We start from the raw sequence: 10,951 nt of genomic DNA, 5'->3' as shown, positions 1-10,951 counted from the left end.
TTCTGCCCAGCATTTCTGTCACAGCATTCTGCCCAGCATTTTCTGTCACAGCGTTCTGCCCAGCATTTTCTGTCACAGCGTTCTGCCCAGCATTTTCTGTCACAGCGTTCTGCCCAGCATTTTCTGTCACAGCGTTCTGTCCAGCATTTCTGTCATTAGCGTTCTGTTCAGCATTTTCTGTCATAACGTTCGGCCCAGCATTTCTGTCATAGCGATTGGTCCAGCATTCTCGGTCATAGCATTCTATCTAGCTTTCCTGTCATAGTGTTCTGTCCAGGTTTCGGTCATAGCATTTAGTCCAGCTTTTTCTGTCATAGCGTTCGGTCCAGCATTTCCGTCATAGCGTTCGGTCCAGTATTTCCATCATAGCGCTCTGTACAGCATGGCGGTCATAGTGTTTTGCCCTTGGGTTCCTGTCATAGCATTCTGCCCGGAATGTCTGTCATAGCGTTTACACCCCAGGTTATCTGTCATAGCGTTCCCGCCTCAGGTATTCTGTCACAGTGTTCTGCCCCTGGAGTTCTGTCATAGCGTTCTGCCAGCATGTCTGTCATAGCGTTCTGCCCTGGGATTTCAGTCATCGTTCTACACAGGTTAATTTCAGTCATCGTTCTACACAGGTTAACTTTTAGCATTTCTGTCATGGCATTGTCGTGACATTTTTTCTGTCAGTATTTCTGTCATAGCGTTTCTGCCCAGCATTTCTGTCACAGCGTTCTGCCCAGCATTTCAGTCACAGCGTTCTGCCCAGCATTTCTGTCACAGCGTTCTGCCCAGCATTTCTGTCACAGCGTTCTGCCCAGCATTTCTGTCACAGCGTTCTGCCCAGCATTTCAGTCACAGCGTTCTGCCCAGCATTTCAGTCACAGCGTTCTGCCCAGCATTTCAGTCACTACGTTCTGCCCAGCATTTCTGTCACAGCGTTCTGCCCAGCATTTCTGTCACAGCGTTCTGCCCAGCATTTCTGTCACAGCGTTCTGCCCAGCATTTCTGTCACAGCGTTCTGCCCAGCATTTCAGTCACTACGTTCTGCCCAGCATTTCAGTCACTACGTTCTGCCCAGCATTTCTGTCACAGCGTTCTGCCCAGCATTTCAGTCACTACGTTCTGCCCAGCATTTCTGTCACAGCGATTGGTCCAGCATTCTCGGTCATAGCATTCTATCTAGCTTTCCTGCCATAGCGTTCTGTCCAGGTTTCGGTCATAGCATTTAGTCCAGCTTTTTCTGTCATAGCGTTCGATCCAGTATTTCCGTCATAGCGCTCTGTACAGCATGGCGGTCATAGTTTTTTGCCCTTGGGTTCCTGTCATAGCATTCTGCCTGGCATGTCTGTCATAGCGTTTCCACCCCAGGTTATCTGTCATAGCGTTCCCGCCTCAGGTATTCTGTCACAGTGTTCTGCCCCTGGAGTTCTGTCATAGCGTTCTGCCAGCATGTCTGTCATAGCGTTCTGCCCCGGGATTTCAGTCATCGTTCTACACAGGTTAACTTTTAGCATTTCTGTCATGGCTTTGTCGTGACATTTTTTCTGTCAGTATTTCTGTCATAGCGTTTCTGCCCAGCATTTCTGTCACAGCGTTCTGCCCAGCATTTCTGTCATAGTGTTTCACACTCGGTGCTTGGCCTCAGAGTTCTCAGAAGGGCGTTGTTCACTTATGACATACTCTGGTAGGTTTGTCTTCATTGATTGTCATGTCTCATTGTATCTGTGTTCATGTTTGTACCGGGGTCATTTAGCTAGGGCTCGCACATCGGGATCTGTCACGTCTACAGATCCATACGGGCTGAGGTTTCGTTTGTTAATTGATTGTTGTCCACAGTCTTCTCGCCCGTATACCATACGTCATACTATGCATGTTCATTCACCACATCTTTACGACTACCGACCACGGGCTGTGGGTACACTAGCCCTGAGTTTCCAGTTAAATACCTCTCTCTGCGCTGCAGGTTACTCGGGCTCACTTGCCACTTACACAAGGGGGGGTCTGTTGTCAGGTTCATGTACGCGCAGTGGTCTTGACATTTCTGCTCATGTTTCATTCTTAGGTAGACAGAGGGGCGTTGTTGTTCTCATGTCTGATTGTCTGTCATTTGTCTAGTTTGTGTGTTAGGTTTGGCATCCATACCAATATCGACCGTGCTTGCACTCACTTCCTTCAGTTCGGCCATTGTTGGGGGGGGGGGGGGGGGCTAGCGGATTGGTGCTGATATCGTTTAGCCACTGGGCTCACCCTTGGGTCAGAAGCAGTTGTCTATCTTCTTCAGTTGATGTCCTGTTGTGTTGAGGCCCTGGTTACCGCCCAGGGATGTATAGTCAGGGTGTGTCCTAGCCACGGTCCTTAGGTGGTAGTTTTTTTTTTTTGGGGGGGGCGACGTCGTCGTGATTCTGGATTCCACTCTCAGCTCCGAGCTTGTGTCTAGGAGGTTGCCTGGAGTACTGCTCAGGGACATCGGTCCAGTCATCTTTGTTGATCCCCGGTCTGTTCCAGGTGGGGGGCTTTCAGTCACTTGGGCATGGCTGTAACATGCCATGGGACTTATTTCCCTGGGTTGGAGTCTGACTCTCTTTCCTCGGTTCAGGATTCGGTCTTGGTTGATAGGTCTCAGGCTGAAGCATGACCTGTGTTCGCATCCGGTGGGACCAGTCTGTCTTGGTGTCTCCATGTTGATGATGCTCATTGCCATGGCACCTACGCCATCACATCCATCGGGCAGCCAGCTTTTCCTCTCCTATCACTTGTATTTTTGGCACTCACCCTCTCACTTCCTCTTACCAGGTATGGGTAGGCCGGGGAGGGGGGTTGTTTCATGGTGCTTCTTCTGGTGTCCGTTGTAGGTACTTTCAGGCTGCTCGGCCATCTTCTTGCAGGGGTTCTTTGGGTCAGCCCTTGCTCCCTTTTCCCCACGTATCCTCTCATTCACAAGCAGTTCATTCTCATGTCTGGGTTACCTTGGGCATCAGGCTCATCCTATCCTTCACGGGACGTTCAATTGGGTTTGCGTAGCTTGCAGGCTCTAAGGGGGGGGTTCCTTCTCATCTCCAGGTCAGGAGTCGGTGGGTTCTACTCTCTCACAGCGGATACTTACCGGTTACTTACGGTTGGCGTTTGGGCATACGTAATTTTATGGATGGGATCTTTACCTTCCCTTTTCCACCTAAACTTGTGTCTTTTTGCCCTCTTTTCAGGCATACTGACCATCCAGGCCATGGCACACCTCAGGCCTTGTTTTTTAAGTAATATCGCATTTCCCACTTGAAGACTCCGATTTACAAGTGGGAAGGCTGGCTGTATTTGTGGGAGGAGTCTGAGACTATTTAACCCTCCTCCTTCTGTCAGGGCCAGGGTTGGTGTTTTCTAGGTGCCCACCTACCCGTTTCCCCCAGTTTATTCACTCATACTCATAGTATTTTTTCTTATTCTTACATTCAGGGTATGCCCTCTTTTCAGGCATACTGACCATCCAGGCCATGGCACACCTCAGGCCTTGTTTCTTAACCACTTTCAGCCCCGGACCATTTTGCTGGTCAAAGACCAGACCACTTTTTGCGATTCGGCACTGCGTCGCTTTAACTGACAATTGCGCGGTTGTGCGACGTGGCTCCCAAACAAAATTGACGTCCTTTTTTTCCCACAAATAGAGCTTTCTTTTGGTGGTATTTGATCACTCCTGTGGTTTTTATTTTTTGCGCTATAAACAAAAATAGAGCGACAATTTTGAAAAAATGCATTATTTTTTACTTTTTGTTATAATAAATATCCCCCAAAAATATATAAAAAAAAAAACATTTTTCCCCTTAGTTTAGGCCGATACGTATTCTTCTACATATTTTTGGTAAAAAAAAATCGCAATAAGCGATTATTGATTGGTTTGCGCAAAAATTATAGCGTTTACAAAATAGGGATAGTTTTATAGCATTTTTATTAATAAATTTTTATTATTTTTTTTTTTACTAGTAATGGCGGCGATCAGCGATTTTTATTGTGACTGCGACATTGTGGGGGACCCATCGGACATTTTTGACACATTTTTGGGACCATTGTCATTTATACAGCAATCACTGCTATATAAATGCAGTGATTCCTGTGTAAATGACACTGGCAGTGAAGGGGTTAACCAGTGGGTGGCAGTGTAGAGGTTAAGTGTTCCTAGGGGTGTGTTACTAACTGTGGGGGGGTTGGACTTTAATTTAGTGAACACTGATCTCTGCTCCAATCACATGGAGCAGAGATCAGCGTCACTAGTTGCTAGGCAGAATGGAGAAATGTTGTTTACAACAGCATTTCTTCATTCGGCCGCTCCGTGAGACGATCGCGGGGATGCCCGCGGCGATCGAGTCCGCGGGTCCCGCGACCGGACTCACGGGGGTCCCGACCAGCGCGGGAGCGCCCCGCCGGCGGCGCGCTCCCGATGGCAGGGCGGCAAATTTAAAGGGACGTACATGTACGCCCATTTGCCTGCCCGTGCCATTCTGTCGACGTACATCGGCGTGCGCTGGTCGGCAAGTGGGTAAGTAATATCGCATTTCCCACTTGAAGACTCCGATTACAAATGTGTGTGTGTGTGTATATGTGTGTGTGTGTGTATGTGTGTATATATATATATGTATGTGTGTGTATGTGTATGTGTATATATATATATATATATATATATATATATATATATATATATATATATATATATATATATATAATATGTATTCTCTTTTGTTACCCCCATTTCCTACCAGCTGGACATTTTATATCAGATGATGTGATTGGAGCACAGACTTTTACATGGTGATAATAATCTGATAACATCCTCAGACTTTGGAACCTTAAACAGAAAGTGATAATGGGGGAGGAGTCAATAACCCAATGATGGGGGTCTTCAGGATCAGTCCAGTCTTCATCTTGGTTGTTCTCCCCCCTCCCGATCCATTCCTTTCACTGGCACCCCAGATGGCAATTTTTGTTCCTTTTGTTGCGAACAAGGTCTAGCGCGCCACAAATGCGCGCCGGGCGCATTTATGGTACGTTTCCATAGACTTAAATGGAAGGCGTTGAGAAGCTTCAGAATTTGGCTTGTAGCTTCATTTTTGACACGACACAAACACTTCCTGCTTTGATAATGTGAACAGCCCTGTCCGCTGTCCATATTATTTATTGCTAAATGCTTAACTACCCCGTTTCCCCCAAAAATAAGACCTAGCGTGATTGTCGGTGATGGCTGCAATATAAGCCCTACCCCCCCCCCCACCCCAAATAAGCCCTAGTTAAAGTCCTTGTAGGTCTTATTTTCAGGGTAGGGCTTATTTTCGGGGGGGGAACAGGGTAGGTATTTTAAGGAATGTTAAAATCCCACCTCAAACGCCTGCTTGTAATGGCAGTATGAACAGAAATTTATAAAAAGACAGTTCTCGTTGTTTCCTCCCTCTCTGACTAAGGTCCATGAATAAAGAAATGATCTGGTAGGAGATCAGAGGACCCATTTACTAGTTACCTTGAGGGGGGAATTGTAAGATCTTCAGAGACAAAGCTGCCTGATGTGGGCGGAGTCCTGGTTTAGGGGAACCAATCAGCTCATGTCTAGTAATAATCTTTGTATTTCTATTTTAGTAGATGGACGGGAGATGAGGAAAACCTCAGAGGATTGTCTCACTTTGTCTCCAGACTGTAAAGTAGAAGATGAGGACATCACACAGTATAGTCCAGGAGAAAACCCGACTACCTCAAATGTCCATCCGGCACCACACAGTGTAGATGGACCATCGTATTCCTCTTATCCTGAGGAACCTCAGACTGTGCGGGACGGTGCCGGACCATCGTATTCCTCTTATCCTGAGGAACCTCAGACTGTGCGGGACGGTGCCGGACCATCGTATTCCTCTTATCCCGAGGAACCTCAGACTGTGCGGGACGGTGCCGGACCATCGTATTCCTCTTATCCCGAGGAACCTCAGACTGTGCGGGACGGTGCCGGACCATCGTATTCCTCTTATCCCGAGGAACCTCAGACTGTGCGGGACGGTGCCGGACCATCGTATTCCTCTTATCCCGAGGAACCTCAGACTGTGCGGGACGGTGCCGGACCATCGTATTCCTCTTATCCTGAGGAACCTCAGACTGTGCGGGACGGTGCCGGACCATCGTATTCCTCTTATCCTGAGGAACCTCAGACTGTGCGGGACGGTGCCGGACCATCGTATTCCTCTTATCCTGAGGAACCTCAGACTGTGCGGGACGGTGCCGGACCATCGTATTCCTCTTATCCCGAGGAACCTCAGACTGTGCGGGACGGTGCCGGACCATCGTATTCCTCTTATCCCGAGGAACCTCAGACTGTGCGGGACGGTGCCGGACCATCGTATTCCTCTTATCCCGAGGAACCTCAGACTGTGCGGGACGGTGCCGGACCATCGTATTCCTCTTATCCCGAGGAACCTCAGACTGTGCGGGACGGTGCCGGACCATCGTATTCCTCTTATCCCGAGGAACCTCAGACTGTGCGGGACGGTGCCGGACCATCGTCTTCCTCCTATCCTGAGGAACCTCAGACTGTGATGGATGGTGCCGCCCTTCCAACAGATAAGAGTTTTTCCTGTTCCGAGTGCGGGAAGTGTTTCCGTTTTAAATCCGGTCTCAATGTGCATAAAAGGACTCACACAGGTGAGAAGCCACATTCTTGTTCCGAGTGTGGGAAATGTTTTATACAAAAATCAGATCTTGTCAAACACCAGAGATCTCACACCGGGGAGAAGCCATTTTCCTGTTCTGAGTGCGGGAAATGTTTTGCAAAAAAAGCACGTCTTGTCGCACATCACAAGTCTCACATAGGGGAGAAGCCGTATTCCTGTTCTGAGTGCGGGAAATGTTTTTCAGGCAAGACCAATCTTTACAGACATCAGAGATATCACACGGGTGAGAAGCCGTATTCCTGTTCTGAGTGCGGGAAATGTTTTTCAGACAACTCTAATCTTTACAGACATCAGAGATCTCACACAGGGGAAAAACCATATACCTGTGCTGAGTGCGGAAAAGGTTTTTCAGACAAGTCCAGTCTTCATAATCATCAGAGATCACACATGGGGGAGATTCCGTTTTCCTGTCCTGAGTGTGGAAAATGTTTTTCAAGCAAGTCACATCTTTCCAGACATCAGAGGTTGCACACGGGTGAGAAACCGTATTCTTGTCCTGATTGTGGGAAATCTTTTTCAAATCAATCACATCTTTACAGACATCGGAGGTCTCACACGGGAGAAAAGCCACTTTCCTGTCCTGAGTGCGGAAAATGTTTATCAGATAAGACCAGTCTCTATAATCATCAGAGAGTGCACACAGGCGAGAAGCCGTATTCCTGTCGTGAGTGCGGAAAATGTTTTTCAAATCGGTCTAGTCTTTGTTATCATCAGAAGTTCCACTTGGATGAGAAGTTATATTCCTGCCCTGAGTGTGGGACATGCTTTGCACTAAAGTCAGAACTTGACAGACATCAGAGGTGTCACTCAAGTGAGAAGCCGTATTCATGTCCAGAGTGCGGGAAAAGTTTTTCATTTAAGTCACAACTTTCCGCACATCAGAGAGCGCACAGGGGGGAGAAGCCGTATTCCTGTCCTGTGTGCGGGAAATGTTTTCCAAGTAAGTCGCATCTTGGCAGACATCAGAGGTCGCACACGGGGGAGAAGCCGTATTCCTGTCCTGAGTGCGGGAAATGCTTTTCAAGTAAGTCACATCGTGACAGACATCAGCGATTACACATGAGGGAGAAGCCGTATTCCTGTCCTGAGTGAGGGAATTGTTCCTCACTAAAGTCCTGTCTTCCTGTACATCGGGGGGTCCCACACAACCCTCGAGATGTATTAGTGAGTGCGGGAAATGTCTTGTGTATGAATGTTGCTGGACATGTGGGGAAGAAGCACCCCCTGATATACACCTCAGATATACTCCATGGCTGATGGCCATGTTCATAGACCTCAACCATAGCCTGACCTTTTGACAAAGATGTCCTATTCAATGGATGATACTACAGTGCCATCTAGAGGTCGGATTGGTAAATGTTTCTCCCATTGAAACATAGTATTGAGAAAGGGGCCACACCCATGTGGGGGGGATAATAAAACTTTCCAAAATAAAAAGGCAACAACATAAGAAACGGCAAGAAACAGTTGATAAGGAGATCAGAGATCACCAAAGACATGGATGAAGTGTTGTACCGTGTCGGCCATTGATAGCAGGAGAAAAATAAAAATGCAGTCCTTACCTCTCATTGGCTGAGTACATTTTGTGGTGTAAACTCTTGCAAGAGGTCTGTTTTCTCAAGTCGTCTGTCAGGACGAAACGCGTTAACCCCACCACACTTAAAAGGCGGTCCTCTAGGCCTTTTAAAATAAAAATTGAGTCATTATCTCTCATTAGCTGAGTACATTTTGTGGTGGAAGATTTCACAAACACTTACAGGTCTTTTTAAAAAAAATTATCTGGACAAATGTGACACGCATGTCCAGCCATAATTAATAATCCATGATATGACTAATACAGTGATTTCATCATCGTCAGCGCCATCTAGTGGCCATAACAATGTTATATTGCTGGTTTTCCAATTGCGTTATTTCGGGTAAAAATTATGGCCACTAGGTGGAGCTGCCGATCATGGGAAATCCCTGTAGTCTTTTAAATATGGCCAGAATTTGTCACGGTGACAGATTGTCTTTTATGAGACATCAGGAGTCTGTTGGACCCCCTCATGTACACTTTATTACCTAAAGTATTGAGACGCCTGCCTTTACACGCACCTGAACGTTAATGACATCCCAGCCTTAGTCCGTAGGGTTCAATATTGAGTTGGCCCTTTGCAGCTATAACAGCTTCAGCTCTTCTGGGAAGGCCGTCCACAAGGTTTAGGAGTGTGTCTAGGGGGATGTTTGACCATTCATCCAGAAGAGCATTTGTGAGGTCAGGCATTGATGTTGGACAAGAAGGCCTCGAATTCATCCCAAAGGTGTTCTATCGGGTTGAAGTTGGGGCTCTGTGCAGGCCAGTCAAGTTCCTCCACCCCAAACTCGCTCATCCATGTCTTTATGGACTTTGCTTTGTCCACTGGTCCAAATCATTTGGCGGAGGGGGGGATTATGCCGTGGGGGTTGTTTTTCAGGGGTTGGGCTTGGCCCCTTAGTTCCAGTGAAGGGAACTCTTCAGGTGTCGGCATACCAAGACATTTTGGACAATTTCATGCTCCCAACTTTGTGGGAACAGTTTGGGGGCGGCCCCTTCCTGTTCCAACATGACTGCCCACCAGTGCACAAAGCAAGGTCCATAAAGACATGGGGATGAGCGAGTTTGGGGTGGAGGAACTTGACGACTGGCCTGCACAGAAACCTGACCTCAACCAGATAGAACACCTTTGGCATGAATTATAGCGGAGACTGCGAGCCAGGCCTTCTCCTCCAACATCAGTGCCTGACCTCACAAATGCTCTTCTGGAAGGATAGTCGAACATTCCCATAGACACCCTCCTAAATAGGGATGGCCTTGCGGTTCACCCGGCGGTCGGTTCGCGGCAAATTTTGCGTGTTCACGATTCACCAAACCGGCGGACTTCTGGCGCTGTTCGCACAGCAGACATAAGCGTTTATATTGTGAAAGAACTTTGACCCATGATGACACATCCATCATGGGGTACAGGACAGCCAATTGAGACATTTCAGCACATGGACAATTAGACATTCCCCCTACCTTATAAATAGACCTGATCTGGCGGCCATTTTACATTCTGTCTTATGTCAGTGTAGGGAGAGGTTGCTGTGTGGAGCAGGGAGAGACTGTAGTGACACAAATCACTAGCTATTAGGTTCACAAAAGTCCTTTTAAGGACTGGTATAGGTGTACAGTATATAGGGTTCTGGTGCACTGCTGTGCTGGTGATTGCTGAGTGCACTGCTGACCGATTCTGCAGCTGTCTTTTGTCAGTGTAGGGACAGGACACTGTGTGGAGCAGGGACAGTCAGTTTAATCACTAGCTATTACTAGTAAGTCCACAGAGGTCCTTTTTAAGGACTGGTATAGGTGTACAGTATATAGGGTTGTACACGTATAATATACTTTCTTTCAAATATAGAAAGCCTATTATACTTGACTGCTGAGCTGAGTGCTGACTGATTCTGCAGCTGTCTTTTATCAGTGTAGGGACTGAGGGACAGTCTGCACTGTGTCACTGCTCAGTCTCTATCTCGGTGCTGGTGTCAGTGCTCTCTATCTCGGTGCTGGTGTCAGTGCACTGTATCTCGGTGCTGGTGTCAGTGCTCTCTATCACAGTGCTGGTGTCAGTGCTCTCTATCTCGGTGCTGGTGTCAGTGCTCTCTATCTCGGTGCTGGTGTCAGTGCTCTCTATCTCGGTGCTGGTGTCAGTGCTCTCTATCTCGGTGCTGATGTCAGTGCTCTCTATCTCGGTGCTGATGTCAGTGCTCTCTATCTCGGTGCTGGTGTCAGTGCTCTCTATCTCGGTGCTGGTGTCAGTGCTCTCTATCTCGGTGCTGATGTCAGTGCACTGTATCTCGGTGCTGGTGTCAGTGCTCTCTATCTCGGTGCTGGTGTCAGTGCTCTCTATCATGGTGCTGGTGTCAGTGCTCTCTATCATGGTGCTGGTGTCAGTGCTCTCTATCTCGGTGCTGGTGTCAGTGCTCTCTATCTCGGTGCTGGTGTCAGCGCTCTCTATCTCAGGGCTGGTGTCAGTGCTCAGTCTCTATCGCGGTGCTGGTGTCAGTGTTCTATCTTAGTGGTGGTGTCAGTGAGGGAGATGGCAGCGGAGAAGTCAATCAGCAGGCTGAGGATCAGCACTGGACTGGCACCTCTGGACCACTGCAGTGGAGCCCTGCATAGGTGGGGGTAAGGGCCGGGCAGAGGGAGGGGCTCAAGCACAGGTTGGCACACTGGAACACTGGCACAGGACTGCGCTGCCCTGACTGTGGCACTGATC

At 48.0% G+C, this 10,951-nt stretch overlaps 1 protein-coding gene across 1 annotated transcript in view; it reads left to right on the top strand.

The window, feature by feature from the left end:
- The first annotated feature begins 4,715 nt into the window (after window positions 1–4,715).
- The window catches only part of LOC143956100 (uncharacterized), a 30,248-nt gene continuing 24,012 nt past the window's right edge, over window positions 4,716–10,951 (top strand). The window contains exon 1 of the mRNA XM_077466236.1: window positions 4,716–7,498. Within this exon, the coding sequence (XP_077322362.1) occupies window positions 5,526–7,498 (1,973 nt within the window). The 5' untranslated portion in view covers window positions 4,716–5,525. The remainder of the gene's footprint in view (window positions 7,499–10,951) is intronic.

This window comes from Lithobates pipiens, unplaced genomic scaffold (assembly GCF_037356315.1).
Source record: "Lithobates pipiens isolate NorthernLeopardFrog02 unplaced genomic scaffold, aLitPip1_a1.2 Scaffold_35, whole genome shotgun sequence".
In the NCBI taxonomy this organism is placed as follows: Eukaryota; Metazoa; Chordata; class Amphibia; order Anura; family Ranidae; genus Lithobates; species Lithobates pipiens.
This window is presented reverse-complemented; position numbering and strand designations above follow the sequence as displayed.